Source organism: Colletotrichum destructivum, chromosome 6 (genome assembly GCF_034447905.1).
Source record: "Colletotrichum destructivum chromosome 6, complete sequence".
NCBI classification, from domain to species: domain Eukaryota; kingdom Fungi; phylum Ascomycota; class Sordariomycetes; order Glomerellales; family Glomerellaceae; genus Colletotrichum; species Colletotrichum destructivum.
In genome coordinates this window covers 2,426,483-2,442,217 of record NC_085901.1, presented here as the reverse complement: position 1 = coordinate 2,442,217, position 15,735 = coordinate 2,426,483, and the positions used below count along the sequence as shown (strand labels likewise).

General features: G+C 55.0%; 3 protein-coding genes across 3 annotated transcripts; 1 reads left to right on the top strand and 2 right to left on the bottom strand.

Moving 5' to 3' along the window:
- Positions 1 to 209: 209 nt before the first annotated feature.
- Positions 210 to 1,331, bottom strand: CDEST_09947 (Putative rRNA-processing protein Fcf1/Utp23). Its single transcript, XM_062926105.1, has 2 exons — positions 1,058 to 1,331; positions 210 to 1,005 (listed from the first exon to the last, which is right to left on the bottom strand). The coding sequence occupies exons 1-2, from the start codon at positions 1,233 to 1,235 to the stop codon at positions 260 to 262; spliced, it is 924 nt and encodes a 307-aa protein (XP_062782156.1). The 5' UTR covers positions 1,236 to 1,331; the 3' UTR covers positions 210 to 259.
- A 229-nt stretch (positions 1,332 to 1,560) lies between these two features.
- Positions 1,561 to 3,183, bottom strand: CDEST_09946 (Putative PPM-type phosphatase-like domain, protein phosphatase PTC7). Its single transcript, XM_062926104.1, has 3 exons — positions 2,606 to 3,183; positions 1,882 to 2,555; positions 1,561 to 1,826 (listed from the first exon to the last, which is right to left on the bottom strand). The coding sequence occupies exons 1-3, from the start codon at positions 3,034 to 3,036 to the stop codon at positions 1,771 to 1,773; spliced, it is 1,161 nt and encodes a 386-aa protein (XP_062782155.1). The 5' UTR covers positions 3,037 to 3,183; the 3' UTR covers positions 1,561 to 1,770.
- Positions 3,184 to 9,108: 5,925 nt separating this feature from the next.
- CDEST_09945 (Putative pleckstrin domain, PH-like domain superfamily) lies at positions 9,109 to 15,570 on the top strand. Its single transcript, XM_062926103.1, has 3 exons — positions 9,109 to 11,129; positions 11,279 to 11,436; positions 11,548 to 15,570. Exons 1-3 carry the CDS (start codon positions 10,622 to 10,624, stop codon positions 15,232 to 15,234), a joined length of 4,353 nt encoding a protein of 1,450 aa, XP_062782154.1. The 5' UTR covers positions 9,109 to 10,621; the 3' UTR covers positions 15,235 to 15,570.
- The last annotated feature ends 165 nt before the right edge of the window (positions 15,571 to 15,735 follow it).

Genomic DNA, 15,735 nt, shown 5'->3' with positions numbered 1-15,735 from the left:
CTTGATCTTCGTAAACAGAAAAGAAAAAGAAGGCATAGAGACGGGGTTCTGCTCCTGAGTCAATGGGCCAATTTCCAGTTCAACAAGAATCTCCTCACTGAATTATGAGACGAATCAGAAACACGCCCTCCTCGACAAGACCTCCTCCCAGGTGTTGATGTGGCAAGAATTCCACATTGATTGGTATCTAAAAGGTTTTTTTGTACCTACATTCCACCCATGGTCCCCATAACGCCGTTGGTATGCTATTCTCGAGCCCTTACGAGCTTTCCGCCGCCCGCTCTGCCGTGGCCTCGCCTTGGGTAGCCGGCGCGCCCGACTCCACGTCGCCAGTCTGATTCTTTTGTCGTCTCCTACGCTTCTTCTTCGCGGGTCCCTCGCCCTCGCCCTCGCCCTCGCCCTCGCCGCCGCCCTCGCCCGCGCCCGTGCCTGCGCCTGTTGCCAGTCGCGGCTCGGTCTTCTGTTTCGCGCCACCCTCCGTGGCCTTCTTAGGCTTCTTGACCGCCAAGGGGTTCGGCCCCTTAGGTCCCTTCTTCTTGTAGCTTTTCTTATCCTGGCCCCCACTGGCGACCGTCTTTCCTTCCTTCCCGCTCTCATCATCGTCCTCATCCTCCCCGCGCTTCCTCTTCCTTTCGGGTCTGACGAGCCCATCGCGAAATTTACTCTTCTCCTCCTTGGTCCTGATGGCAACACTCTCCGTCGCCATGGGCTCGAGGATCATGACCGACCGCTTAATGTAAATTTGCGGTACACCGGGGATTTCGCGAAGCATTCGACGCACATCGACTGACTGGCTAGCAACGCAGTAGCGGTGCTTATTGACGAGGTTTCCTTTGGGATCGACAACGGCCTTCATGCAATCCATCGTGCTCAGGGGCTCGGGGTAGTCCTCGGGCAAATGACCGCACCGTCTGCGCTCCAATGTTTTGGCGAAGTCGATAATCTTGTTCATGTCGGGCTCGTTCTTGCGCAGATACAACTTGCGAATTTCGCATTGTGTGATCACTATAGACTGTAAGTCAAACAAACAACACTATGAAATGCAAAGAGACCCTACTTGGCTTGACCTTGCCGTGCAACGTGCGCTCGAGTCCGGCGAGCAGGTCATATCTGAAGTTGTGGCAGTCGACCACCATCTCGGCGTCAACCAGGCATTGATACGGTTCGCGGAATCCCCAGCTCAAAGAATACTGGTTCATCAACTTCCGATACTGTTTGCTTCGTTTTCCGCGCATGTTGGGTTCGGGCGATTAGATGGCGCCGTGCTGTGATTCGAGGGAAGCTGGTTGTGGTTTTTGCTTGGTGTTGAAAGGCGGTGGTGGAGGCAATGTTTGCGCTGAAGCCGCGAAATTTCTCTCGTCCAAAAAAATTGCGATAAGATAAGAGGTGCGTGCCGATCCATGTCCATGAACGCCAATTCTACCCCACCACAACCCAATACAGTAAGGTAGTCGGTGGTAGGTAGACAGACAAGGAAGGCACAAGGCTCGCAACGTCACTTGTCGTGTCCGCTGAGGTGCATCAACACTTCGAGGGTAGACAAGAATTAGATATGTACCTGATTAAGCATGATTTTATAAATGTGCCCTTCACTTTCCTGAGATCTTGACCGAAGCCGACGGCCCGCAGAACGCCATATGTCGCCCAAAGTTGCCACTGTCAAACTTGGACAGGGCAAATGCCAAAATGTTGTATCCTTGCCCTCCCGAAGCCCGTCCCATAAATCTATTTAAATTTCCGATGACCCTTTCCCTTAGTACCGTACCAATCTCATGTGTCCTGCTTCCTCACGAGAGCGGCAACAACGCTAATATCGTCGAGCTTGCCTAATTGTTGTTAGTCCATAGCTTCCTGAAGAATGATGGGGCCGACACAACATACCCCCCTCACTAGCCAGACCCTCCTCTATAGCATGCTCCATGAAAGGGCTTTCCGCAAAAGGATCGGTTGCAATCTTCTTTGCAGCAGCCACCAGTTCCTCGGCGGCGAGCTTCATGCCCCCGTTTGCGCCCCCCTTCCGATCTCCTTCGGATCTATCTGCTCCTCCTTCTCCGTTCTCCCAGCGTTGTATACTGGCCTGGATACTGCTGACGATCTCATGCTCCCATAGATTGTCGATGACTCCGTCTGACATGGCCAAGACTACATCCCCAACCTGAAGCTCCACCACATCAACGACTGCGTTTTTCTCCGGCGTGTCGGGACTGTTGGTGCCGAGCTGGCGTGGACAATCGAACCAATGCCACTGCTCCTTGGTTTTGTAGACAACCTTGTCATGCTTAGGCCGCAGAATCATGACTTGACAGTCGCCTAGGTTGGTCACATAGACCTGAGGAACCTCTCCGCTTCCATCGACGGTTTTGTAGTGCAGCTGGGCTCCACTTGCCGTTGTTGTGCCTTGCCAGTCGGGGTCCGATGTCGCTTTCAGAGTTTGCTCGTATGCCCTTTGGAGGTAGGCTACCGGATCGGGTCTGTAGATTTCCTGCGAACGAGGAGTAGCGGCATCCTGTTGCACAGCCGTGGCCCAGAAGTGAAGAATCAAGCGCGACCAGAGACTGATTTGGTCAGTTTCGTACAGCGAAAGGAGGTATAGCAATGTGCCTACCCAGCATGTCCCCGGGGACGTGTCGACCAAGCGCCGACACCGTCGTTGGCGCAGATGAAGTTGTCGCTAGCAAACACCGCATCATCCCCATTTGTCTGTCCCAGGATGATTTCTCCGTTAACTCTGGCGCGGCGATCGCGGCTTCGGTGATGAGTGCTGAGCGGATCGGAGAAGGAACCCGACGGAGGGGAGAGGAACGGCGGCGGAAAAGGTCGCGGGGCCCGTTTGGCAAAGAGCGAGACTCCTGTCTCAAACCGAAAGGGTTGCGCTCGTGGTTTCCCGTCGGAAGACTCCGTTCGTGGTGCCGTAGTGGTCGACAGAGAGGCGGTATTAGATGGGAGTTGCGGCGGCCATGACGGGCCTCGAGACACTTTCGCAGGCCGCGCTGTGAACGGTGATGTCGCCAACAAGGGCCCAGGTAGCCTCCTCATTCCCACTATGAGGCGGATCAGGCGCCTTTTGCGATGCTGGATCGCAACGAGACGAGATGGTTGGGCCAGGAGCCTTTTTCTTTGGCGCTGAAAAGAGTGCCTGCCACAGGATGCTGGGCATGGGCATGGCCGGGGGGTTTCGATGTGTTGGTTGGGGGCTCTCCGAGCCGGGGGTTAAATTGGGGGTACACGTGCAAGCGTGTTTGGACGACGCAATGGCGTTGGGCTGCAGAGTTGCAACTGGGCCGTGGACGGGGAGCTCCAGAAGGCTGGCTTCGTAAGTCGGTACGTACCTTTTTGCTATTTCTTTTTCCCTTGGGCCAAACTCACTACCCACCTAGGTACCTAGCCTACCTACCCAGGCGGGTGACAAAAACAGCCGGACTATTTAGAAAAATATATGATCAAGTCAGGTGTTATGGGGCCAACGATGATAAGCGGTACTTTCCCCTCTCCAACTATCTGCAGTCAACAAAGGTATTTTCTATCACATACCATTTATAGGAGTCCGGCTTTTTTGCCACCCGCTTGCTACCTTACCTAGGTGTAGCTAGACGAAGGCCATATCTTAGGTAAGCTATTTTACAAACTTCTTACATAATTACTTACTCCAGAACCCCAACATTTCCTTCTCACGCCTCAAAAACGTCCTGTTTCTTTGCGACGAGGCTTTGGCCTGGTTTCCCCTGCTGCTTGCCTGACCGCGACTTGGAGAAAAAAGTCCTCACTGGCATCACCCTTTGACCGTTACAAGATGTAGAGCAAACAACAAACAATCAACGCGCTGGATGAAAATTCTGACCGAAAACTCTTGCCACATAGCGGGTTACTGATGGGGCCAACAAGTGGCAATCGCTGCAACCTGACGCAGAGCTTGTTTTTCATTTCGGATAGTAGCAAGCATGACCGACATTGACGGATCCTGCAACTTTGCAACTCTTCACCACTACACATCGGGTGTCTGTACATAGAGGATCACATTGTCGAGGCTCTTTTGAACCAGAACTTGGACACACGCTTCGCGACTGATCCAAATTCTAGATGGACATCTGCGCTGTCTGCCTGCTTGCAGCGTTTGCGGCTGTAACGTGGCTAAGATAAACATATCGCCTTCTCCGTCTTCTTTTTCTGCTCCATCTTCTTCTGGTACATTTTGCATCATCTACGGCAATACATCTATTCGCCAGGCAGCTGGTAGATGTCCTGTCGCTGAATTAGACAACTATGGTCGATAGCAGTTCTCGTGTTGATGACGCCTCCAAGCTGAAGACGGAGGTGGGTGTTACGAATGAATACGAGCTGACATGGCTTTCAGAGCCTCTTGATGTGCGCTGATCTTATTCTAACACACGTCGACGACGGGAAACACAAGGCGTCAAATTTAGAATGTCTTTACCATCCGGTCTCGGATAGCCTCTGCAATGGTCTGCGCTTGCACACCATCAGCCAAATTGCAAAGAAGCCAGGCCTGCCATCCGACGTGTCTGAATTAAACTCAAGACACCCCCCAGTTGTGCCGACATACAGGTACTGGTGCAGGTCTCTCAGCTCAGCAGGGGTCTGCCCAGAGTCCCTGTACACTAGGCATGACGTAGGATGGCCGATACTCAGTGTCGAATCGTCAACCAACTTTAGGATTATGCGGTTATCGGTCGTTCGCTCTAGCGAATGTGAAACTCGACCGCAGACTATCTATCTCCCATAGTGCCATTCTTCTTTACACCCAGATGACGAGCTTCTTTGTGACGAGCTACTATACCCGCCAGCGAACCGTCCCGTCAGCCCAGCTGGCTTAGTGTCTCACATGGCGCCAGGCTAAAGCTCACCTCTGGCGGTGGTAAATGCCTAACGTCAGTGCAGTTGCCCCCGCAGCTCATTGCTGAACAATCCGATTTGCTATGTAGGTGAAGGCCACTAAAGGATATTTTCACCTGTATTGAAATGTGAGGGTTCGAAAGTAGGCATACACATTAACCCTTGGCTCAGCTAGTTTCCCCTCTACGCCAGTTGACAACTCAAAGTTTCGCAATGCGCGAAAACATGCGTCGTTCGAAATGCACCACAAAGTCCCAGACATTGCATTGTTCAAATCTACACCGAAGCACGAACAAATAGGTACAACACAAGGCGGGAGGTTGGGGCCTTCGTATTACTGCGTTCCTTCGTCTAACCCCTCGGTTTCCAACGTGATTGGGTGAAGGTCAATATGCCAGTTTTCTCGAAGACGGGGAGACCGGCCGGAAAACGCCTTCGAGGAGGATCCAGTAAGTCCTGAGCTTTCTAGATCATTCCCACAAACGACAACTGGTCGTCGTTAGACGCAAGTGAGAAGGGCCAATCTTTCCAGCATTAGGAGCCCCTGACAACAAACTCGACACTGGACGCTTACTCAGTATCGAGGACGGACCCAGCCCCCCTCAGTGGAAGTAGCCGTTCCGGCGTTCAGGGTGTGACGACCCCTGTGTGAAGTACACGACGGGTCAGGTAGTATTGATGCATGCAGGTATAAGCCCCCATCATGGACCCTTTGAATCAATTTCTTCTTCCTGTGCGCATTTCCGGTAGTGACCAAACTCCTGTGGGGTATGGCGGCAGCAAACCACGCGAGCGGAGCCCGAGAGCGGTGACGGCACTGGCTTAATATGCACGTTCAACCTCTTCGTCCGATGTAAACCTTGCGGTGTGCAATGCACAGAGCAGCAGAGCACCCCGACGATTTATTCAAAAGGGTTTGCTAGTGACAGAAGCAATGGCCCGACCAGACGGTTTCAAATTGGACACATTTCTTACAGCAGATATCCTCAGACCAGGCTGGACTGTAAGATGCCGAGAGGCAGTGTCGACGGCGTCGGCAGCAGCTGTCCAAGCGAGTGAATGGAGCTCTAATATGGAGACTAGGTGACCGGCGTTGACGGCCCCTCTTCGATCTGTGGCCTCCATCCACACATGCCCCAGCTTTCTCGAGTGCTAATCAGCCCGGGAGACCCTGTCGACGTTTAGCGCCGCCAGTACCCTCGATGAGGCAGACGGGCACCACGTCCGGGTCTGGAACAAATCGCAAGTCATGCCACTGCTGCACCCAGGGACTAGTACGCGTTCAAGGGCTGGCAGCGACTAGCGGATTCACGACTTCGCTACAAGATGAAGGACGTGTCACGATGGCGGACAAGGTCCATGTGGGACCCACCCCCTTTGAGGTTCACCGGACCATGGATTCCCAAGTTTTTAGGGAACAGCTGGCAAACAGCCCAGAAGCCAAGTCGGCAACCGATTTCCTTCGCTGGTCCGAGTTCAAGAATTGCAGCCACGTTGCCTTGGAGCGCAAAGCTGCAATAGGGGGCGTGGGAGCTGGTCATGCGCCGCACGTAGCCCGTGCATTGCAATACATCAGATGGTCACCATAGAATCTGGAAGGGAGCGTCCTCGGATGGCAGCCGCGCGAGGCATGTCAGGACATACTGTGCCGTTGAGGGTATATTTGGTCCATTGTCTAAGGATCATGATCTGGACTCCTCACGGCTAATAGGGGCGATAGAGTGTAGACCGATACCGAAGCGGGTGCTGGGTGTCGGCGAGGGCCGATGGGTAGCCATATCGGCAGGCAAGTCGACCCGGCCGACTCGCAAAACTAAAACCCGAGACCCCGTTCACAAGACACCGCATGTTTCTTGCGATGCTCCCGAAAGGGCAGGTTGCGTTGCTGTTGAACTTTCACCAGTTCAAGTCTCCTTCTGTCTGTGGCACAGCCACCCGGAATCAATGACAAGTGCGGTTAACAACAGCAGCAGCAGTAGGGCATGTCCATCTTTCTGCCTCCCGAGCATCCCACATACGGAGATGCATGGAGTCAACACTAGCACAGAACGGACTGTCAAGCATCCCGGGCAGGACACAAGCTGGGAAACCCCTCTTGGCGGGGAAGTGGTTTAGTATTCTGAACACTCAAGAAAAGGATGGTCTGGCGGCAACAAGTTGGATAAACAAAATAAAAGCCAAGCACGAGGGAAACCTTTCTTGAGTTTGCAATTCGTCCCGCCTCGTTTTTCTGCCTCCAAGACTGTTTCCCCAGCCTCCCCCCTAGCTCTCAAGCCGTCACCCCCTCCACGTTCTGGACAAAGGCGTCAGGTGTACCTTGATCAGCCACACGGTGGCCACGATCTATGGCCACCCAGGGCACGAGGGGGGGGGGAGTGTGGATACGAAGCGCATCTCCCGCACTGAAGAGCCTCGTCCGTCTTATCACTGATCAGTGTTCAGAAACGAGCGGCTGCTGAAAGCTACCAACAGAGACAGAGACAGTAAAGGACAACTGCTGGTGTGCATTCCGGGCAGGAAGTAAGACACAAGACGGCGTTGATAAATCAAGTGGGGCAGAAAGAATCACCAGGATGCCAAACACAACAACTCATCAACATCGACATTGACATCGACATGTCGTGACGTCTGGGTACGTTGACCCGGATATCTGCAATGTTGCATTTGCCCAGGTGGTCACCCACTCGACGCTCCCCGGCGCCCCTTACGCCCTCTTCACGAATCACGAATACGCGGGTGACTGCGCTGTCAAGTCCCCTTAGTCCCGCCTCTAGTGCGCCTTACCCTACCTGACTAGTACGAATAGATAGGTACCTAAGTAGGTAGGTAGATGTTTATCCTTCGTGGACACTGGGGACGCCAGAGCCATAGCCCGCGTCTCCGACCTCGCATTTTCTGAAGGTCTCCATCCATCTATCTGCAATCCTCCGGTCGGTCTCAGGCAGCGATTGCCTCATCCACCCGATCGCTTTAGTCTTCTGGACTTTACACTAGGTATGTGGCAGGCGTTGCGCGTCCGTCCACCCAGCACCCCTGCCCCTTCTTACCCCCCCTGGGCGAGGTGGTTTTCTGCCGCCTACAGCGTGGTGTTTGCAGTGATTGCTGCTGTTCGTGTACGAAAAGCACTAGTCATTTGGGCGGCTCGAGGCTCCCCGCCCCGTCCGTCTTACACGCGCCCTGCCCTGTCAGTACTGGCTCACTCGGCTGCCATCACCACCAATGGGGCAGCCGCGAGGCCTCTCTGACAGAGTTCGAGGAGCAAGCCGAGGAAAGCTGTCCAACCAGAGGGAACAAGTTGCAAGAAAGAAGAGCACATCCAGCAGCGAAGAAATACCAAGGCCGCAGCGTCCGGAATCTCGTTGGTCTTGGCGGCCAAGGGTTTGGGGGGTACTGTCGCGGAGTCCGGAGAGCTTTTTCGGCCAAAAAGGCGGGCTTAGGAACCCTGACATGCTGCATCTTTCGTCCGGCTCTTCCGCAAGCCATCGATCGAGTTGTGGCCCACAAGGTATTTGCAAGTACCTCTTTCTCGCTTTCCAGCTTATCCTACTTTTCGATAGAAGGGAAATCAATAGCATTTTATCCATGGCTTTTCCCTTGCGGTCAAAATTGATGCATTTGCTTTCTGTATAATGTCAACTTGAGGCAGAAAGCCGGGGGAGAAGCGAAAAAATTGTCGGGGTCGAAAAGCAAAGCCGGATACATAGCCCGGGAGGTTGAGAAGAGAAACAATTTCAATAAACAAAAAGATACTTTACACAGCTTCAACTCCACCCTCCCATACCGTCCGTCCCAGAGTTCGCTAAGTAGGACAATCGTATCGTGGCGCCGCGCCTGCTCGGGCAAGACCAGGTCACCGCCAACGCCGGAGAAGCCAAGCACTCCTAGGCAGAGGTCACCATCATCGATGATGTTATTGTTGTTGCTGCTGCTGCTGTTGTTGTTGTTGTTGTTGTTGTTTTTGTTGCTGCTGTCATCGTCGTCGTCGTCGTCGTCACCACGCCCGCCTAGGTTAGCCCGACCGACCGCTAAAGCCGTGCGTTGGATGGATGAGAGCAAGCCTCCGTCCGTCCTCCGCATAAAGCCATTACGTCGTCTGCTCTCGTTCCCGGGGAGGCCTTGTTCTGTTCCTCAGTCACCTAGATTGGCCGGCTAGGGACGAGGCCCGGTCCTGGTTGGCGCTGGCGCTGTCGCTGTCGGTGGGTAATGGGCAGTGGTCAGAGGTCACTTTTTGCATGTCACTCCCACACACCCATTTCACTGCAGGACACTCTGTACACGTTTAATACCTCGTCGTGCAAGCCAATCTTTTTGGGACTGGCTTCTGATCCTGGGACCACACTCTAGCAACTGCTACTTTCCTGCTGCAAAGGAGACAGGCGACCCGTAGGTAAGTAAGTAGGTAGGCGGTGTTGCGAATTCTTGTTGCATAATACGCCTCCCGTACGCCTCGTCCTTTTTTGTTTTATTTTTTATTTGACACGTCCTCGCTAACATTCGGATTCCATACATCATCTTTGGAAACTCCTTGACTTACCTGCCCTGCCCCTCTGCTCCGTTCTGTTTCTTTTCCAACCCTTTCGTCACGCCAACTTCACACTACGTCAAAGTGAACGACTACGCAGCCCTCTCCCCTTCTTCCACACAACACATCCGCAGACGAAGTTGTTTCATACGACTGTAGAAGAGAGAGACAGACTTAAGATCCACCCCATGCCCGACTTCTAATTCCTCTCGTTCCGTCCTCGGTCGCGCCCTCCATTCGTTCCACTACACTAATCCACCCGACCCGAACGCGCGCTCGAATACGACAACCAAGCCAACGACCTGTTTTCTCCCAGCGGCTCGCTCACCTTGTAGTTGGAGATTACCTCCCGTCGAGTCACCCAACGCAGTCCCTGCCATTCTACATCCACCATCACCATACAATAATTTAATTCGAAGCTCCAGAAACCCCACGTTCACTGCCTGCGGACAAGACACTTTCGATTCCGAAACCTCGATTACCCCCAGTCAAGCGCATATTGGACCCCCATCTCTGCCCATTCCTCGAACCCTCGAATCATCGGGGTCCTCGTAGTCCTCCCGCGTCAGCCGGCTTGTCCTGCTCATCCAAGACCATCTTGTGCACGGCGCAAGTCGAGTGTCTCTCAGTAATTTGATTGCATGGTTGCTGGCTTGGCAAAGAAACCACCACTGCCGGCAAGATGGGTCGTAATAGAGGTTCGTACTCGCCTGCTCTCCCACATTCCCCCTCCCCCCCGTGCGTCCCTTCCCTTGCCTTGCTTTCCTTTGCATTGCCTTGTCTTGCAGCAGGTTGTTGTGCGTAGGAGGCTTTTTCGCGCCGGCGCATGTTTGCGTGCGTTCCAATCCTACCTATGGCGTCTACGCAGCAGCAACCCAATATTCCTTCTCCCCCTTCATCGAGTTGCGCATGGTGTGCCGGTATTGTTAATTCCATGCGCCAACATCAAATACACATGCGAGGCCCTTTTATTTATTTATTTCCTTGCTACCTCCCCTTCCTAGTCAGCTCAGCTGGCTTTCCACTAAACCCAGCTCTTATCCTCGTCCTCGTCCCGCCCAAGCCTCCATCCCTTCCTAGCCCGCCCCTCCCATCACCTCCTCCGGCGCCGGGGCCCTCCCCCCCAATTCCCTCCCCTCGGTCACTTTCTCGCATCCCCGTCGTGTGGTCCTGGCCAATTACTTGGGCGTCAGGCAATAATACTATTTATCCGCCAGCAGTATCATTGCTGCTAGACGGGCGCGCATTATGCTGACCAAATCTGCGTCTTCGGTGGGAATAGTCCTCTCCTTCATGTCCCAATTTTCTGGCACACCCAGGGACGCCGGCAAGAATCAACCAACTCCAAATTCGTCACCCCCCCACGACTCGACCACACCTTTTCCTCCGTACAACCTCAAGTCGCAACCACCACCGCCAGCGCACCAGAAAACGGAACCCTTCCCAGAGCCTCCCTCCAGTTTTGGCCAGCGCCCCGCAACCCCTACTTCGCCGGCACGTCCACACTCCGAATATGCGTCATCGCCAGCCAACGGAACTGCCAACAGCTCGCCCGTAAATAGCCCCAGATCCGTCACCGGCCGACAACGCAGCTCCTCCCGCCCACTTTCGATGGTAATGCCATACCAGCCGCCCCTTATGGATATCAACGAGGATACCATTCCCGAGCTCCAGCCCATCTTCACCTTCCTCAATAGCCATGCGAACAAGCTGTATCAGGAGGGCTACTTCCTAAAGTTGGACGACCAAAATACCCGTGAGTCCTTGATTACCCAAATCTAAAATAAAAAACCCCCAGAAACAGGAAGAAGAAAAAATATTAGACTTCGCGGCTGCAGGTGACAGCTGCGCGCGCGCAGCGCAACCAACACTTGGACCGAGTTCTGACCTGATCAATCGTCACAGAGGGAAAACCCAATGCAGACCGCACATGGACTGAATGCTTCGCCCAGCTTGTCGGCACCGTTCTGTCGCTATGGGATGCCGCCGAATTAGACGCCGCTGGCGAGGACGGCGAGATCCTTCCAAAATTCATCAACTTGACGGACGCGTCCATCAAAATGGTATGTCGACGACATGCGATTGTTGTGCCGAGACCCGACTGCCGGCAGATGGCGAGGGCAACTGCGGGGGGTTGGATCGAGTGCTAATTTTAATCCTCCCTTGGCGAACAGATCGAATCCCTACCGACACGATCCAACGATGAGCAGCCACTGCAGAACATCCTGAGCATCTCAACTGCCGGTAGAAATCGCTACCTGCTGCATTTCAACTCTCACCACTCGCTGATACAATGGACCGCCGGCATCAGACTCTCCATGTACGAGCATTCGACGCTGCAGGAGGCCTACACGGGTGCCTTGATCGCCGGCAAGGGCAAGTCTCTCAACAACATCAACTTGATCATGGATAGATCAAAGTTCAAGACGGAGGAGTGGGTGCGCGTGCGCTTTGGCGCTGGAGTTCCCTGGAGACGCTGTTGGTGCGTCATATCTCCGCCTGACGAAAAGGAGTACGCAAAGGCACAGAAGGAGATGCGCAAGAAGTCGCCCTACGACCGCTCCACGCCTACCCTCAAGGGAGACATCAGATTCTACGATACCAAGAAGGACGGCAAGAAACAGAAGAAGGCCCGCCCTATTGCCACGATTACCGATGCCTACTCGTCGTACGCTATCTACCCGCAGACCAAATCGCTGATCGATGCGTCCACCCTACTGAAGGTCGAGGGCAACATCACCATTCACTCCGAGCCGCCCTCTTCGACAGAGGGCTTCGTGTTTATCATGCCCGAAACCCACCCCGCCGTGAGCGGTTTCGAGATGCTACTGCGCTTCCTCTTCCCCACGTGGGATACCTTCGGCCTCTACGGCCGCCCCGGCAGGCTCGTCGCCAGTGTTCTGGACCCGAGGTCTCTCATGTTTGCCATGCCCAAGCATCGAAGATACGGGTACCTCGAGATTCTCGACGTTGCCGGACTGATCTTGGAAGAAGGGAGCTCGTCCTGGTCGGAGCGTGAGTGGCGGAAGAAGCTCAAAGAGCTCACCGGTAAGCGGATGAATGCCGTCGATGAGAGCCAAGGCGCTCGTCAAAGAAGTGGAAGCAAGAAGAGCAACCGTCTCAGCTTCGGCAACGGCACCTCAAGCCCTGTTCCGGTCAAGCCCAGAGTGGGCTTTGCTGACGATGCTGTTTCCAACCGTTCGTCTCGATCCATGTCTCTGGGCACGCCTAACCGCTCAGAGACGGCTCCCGTCACAACTTCACGTGCGCCTCCCCCTCTGCTGGCAGGCATTAACAAGGCACACCATGCTCGCAATTCTTCAGACCCTCACCTGCTAGGCCATACACCGCCGCAGCAGCGTACCCAAGACGGTGGCTACGACAGCTCCCACAACACCTCATACAACAGCTCACCTGCACGTGGCCCTACCCCAGTCAGGGGTGTTCTTCGCTCAGGAACCCAGAGCTCAGAGGAGGACACTGCGCGCAGCACCCCAGTGCGTGAGATTGAGGGAAGTGTGCGGAACATGGACTCACCAGAGCCGGTTGCTGCGCCGCCTGCTTTCAATCACGGTCCTAACTCGAAGCCTGCTGGCAAACCTTACCATTCCCCAGATCTGCGCAGGGCCACCACTCGCTTGTCCAACACGACCCTGACCCAGTTGACAAAATCTGGAGGATTTGTGATCCCTCCCGACAGCCCTTCTGATGCCTCATCAGAGCGTAGAAGTGGAGAGGCGACTGCACCACCAAACCCATTGGTACATCCTCAAGCCAATCCTGTAGGAGGCACTGCTAACGAAACTCTGTCTCGTGAAGCTCTGACCCCTAACCCAACCCCTCCCCCCTCCGGTGGTCTGCCGCCCCCTATTCCGCCCATGAACCAGAAGCGTTCCCGATCGCCCCTTGCCCAGCAGTCGTTCGGGCCCCCAAGCCCTCATCCCCAGGGCCCTCTGCCTCCCCATCCCGAAGCCCGTGATCACCAAGATGCGAACGGCCCTCCCCTAATTGATGATTGGAGAGGTCCCCAACAGATGAGGAGTCCTGTCGAGGGCCAGCATCCTCAGTTTCCTCAGCAACAGATTCGCCCTCAGCCTTCCTTCAGCAACTTTTCCCGGCCAGAGGGAGCTAGGACGCCCCCTATCGGCGGATTGGGCCGAGTACCTACTCCAGAGATGCGGAGCCGCGGCGTCAACGCCCAAGTCATGGGCCCGCCGCCGCCGCCTCCTTCGAATCAGTCCAGAGACCCTCGCGTACAGGGCCGCGGTATTCCGCTCCCCGGCATCGACACAAACTCTGCGTTTCAACGCAAACCACTTCCAGCTCGCTCGGACAGCCTGAGGAGCCCTCAGGATACGCCCCTATCAACATCCAGTGGCGGTAGCTGGGGTAACAGCATCATCGACCAAGCGGGTTTCCAGCAGGTTCAACCCCGCGATCCCCGACAGCGTACGCCATTGCCCGAGCAACAGATTCACAGAGTGCAGACACAAAGAAGCGACGCCAGCTACTACGACGACGCATCGTCGACTGCCAGCCCAGACTACGCCAGCCGCAAGTCGAGTGAGACGCAGCGTTCCCAGAAGTCTTTCGAACGGCCCAGAGCTGGTGTTTTAAAGACTGTGGGTGGCGCAGAATCACCCCACTCAGACATGAACATTCCTGACATCAACTTTGGTCCCACGGTCAACTACGCTGCTAGTCAACCCGCCAGGAACAAGACACCGACGCCCTTGAACTACCAGAGTGGCATGCCGGGCCCGCAGCGACCCTTTTCTCCGGCCGAGGCTATGTCTCCCCCGCACGATCAAGGACACAGCCGACAGGATTCTGAGGATACGGTCAGAAAGGTTGCCTGGCAACCCGGCGCCGCCGCCGTGTCAACCGGTCAGGGCATCAGCCCAGAGCAGTTTGTGCAGCAGCGTGCCGCCCAGGCCACCACTTCTATGTATGCCCACGGCCGGACGCCTTCGGGCAACATTCTGACGATGCGATCGATGACTCCTACTCCTTCCATGAACCGAAGAGGCTCTTCAGAGATGCTCGCTCGCCACTCCCGAAGTATTTCGGCAGACCTTCTGCAGCGTCCCAGCTCTCGTGGTGCCAATACGATTCTCGACACTGCCAGCAGTGGCGAGGTTTCGTCGCACCTTTCGGCTCGCGAGCAAGAGCACGTGGCACGCATGACAGGCTCGCCCCTCATCACTGTGGCCGGCAACCGAAACGGCCAACAGAGCCAACCGGGGGCGGGCCTGGTAGGTGCGATACACGCCCGCGAGCGCGAGAGACAGCAGGCCAAGCAGGGCATGAACACGCAAGCAGTGCAGCAAGCCATCAACCAGCGGCAACAACAACAGCAGGCCTTGGTCTACCAACAGCAGATTCAACGACAGCAGCAACAGCAGGCCTACCAGCAGCAGCAACAACAACAACAACAACAACAAATGTACGCTCAACAACAGCACCAGCAGCAGTACCAGTACCAGCATCACCAGCAACCCATGTCCCCTCAGGGTATGTATGCTCAGAGCAACATGTCTCGCGGCCAGATGGGACCCCCTCGAGGGCAGCCGAGCGGCTACGGTGCCGGACCCGCGCCGAACTTTGGTTACGGTCAAGGAAGTAGCTATGGGCCAACGAGCAACTACGGTCAAACTGGCGGTTACAGCCAGGGAGGCGGCTATGCCAACCCGATGGCGATGCGGCAGGGTCGTCAGTCGCCCGGGCCCCAGATGATGGACCCTCGGTTTATGCCGCAGGGCCCCTATTCCCCGGGGTCTCAACAAGGCGGACGAGGCCAAAACTACCCAGCGCAGTACCATGGACAGGGGCAGGGACAGGGACAAGGACAGGCGTTCTAGTTTGTCTGACGAGTGTGGGAAAGGAGTAAGAGAGAGATCATGGAGAGAAGAAAAACATTGGGAACGGCATTGAAAGACTACACTATACACCAAGAGGGCCGCACGCCCGGCAGTCGAGATCAAGTGTATGTTTACAAACGGAATAACCCTCATGATAGGCGTTCAAGGGGAACCACACTCGCAGGAAATGTGGTTGAGATGTTGGCTCCCAAAGTGGAAAGGCATCCGGGTCTTCTTTTGTTGCATTGTGTAGAGTCTTGAGGAAATAGCATTGATGGATATCGAGACGGCCGAACGGATATGACAAACTAGCGTGGTCCAACAAAGCAAGCGTGGCTGATGTGATGTATCCGCCTGCTTCTACACCTCCTTGTCTTGTTCCCATGTGTGTTCACACCTTCCGAAGGGCATATTCAGCCTGCCGCCTGCCAACTAGGGCTTTTGATCGGCAAGGCAGGTTCTCACCTACGTTCGAATACCTAGGCAGACGTGCTCGGTAAT

Coding starts and splice junctions, on each gene's coding strand:
- CDEST_09947 (XM_062926105.1), bottom strand. CDS start 1,235: ATGCGCGGAAAACGAAGCAAACAGTATCGGAAGTTGATGAACCAGTAT. Junction 1,006..1,057: donor GCACGGCAAGGTCAAGCCAA/GTAGGGTCTCTT, acceptor TACAGTCTATAG/TGATCACACAATGCGAAATT.
- CDEST_09946 (XM_062926104.1), bottom strand. CDS start 3,036: ATGAGGAGGCTACCTGGGCCCTTGTTGGCGACATCACCGTTCACAGCG. Junction 2,556..2,605: donor CGTCCCCGGGGACATGCTGG/GTAGGCACATTG, acceptor TGACCAAATCAG/TCTCTGGTCGCGCTTGATTC. Junction 1,827..1,881: donor GGGTCTGGCTAGTGAGGGGG/GTATGTTGTGTC, acceptor AACAACAATTAG/GCAAGCTCGACGATATTAGC.
- CDEST_09945 (XM_062926103.1), top strand. CDS start 10,622: ATGCTGACCAAATCTGCGTCTTCGGTGGGAATAGTCCTCTCCTTCATG. Junction 11,130..11,278: donor GTTGGACGACCAAAATACCC/GTGAGTCCTTGA, acceptor CAATCGTCACAG/AGGGAAAACCCAATGCAGAC. Junction 11,437..11,547: donor CGGACGCGTCCATCAAAATG/GTATGTCGACGA, acceptor CTTGGCGAACAG/ATCGAATCCCTACCGACACG.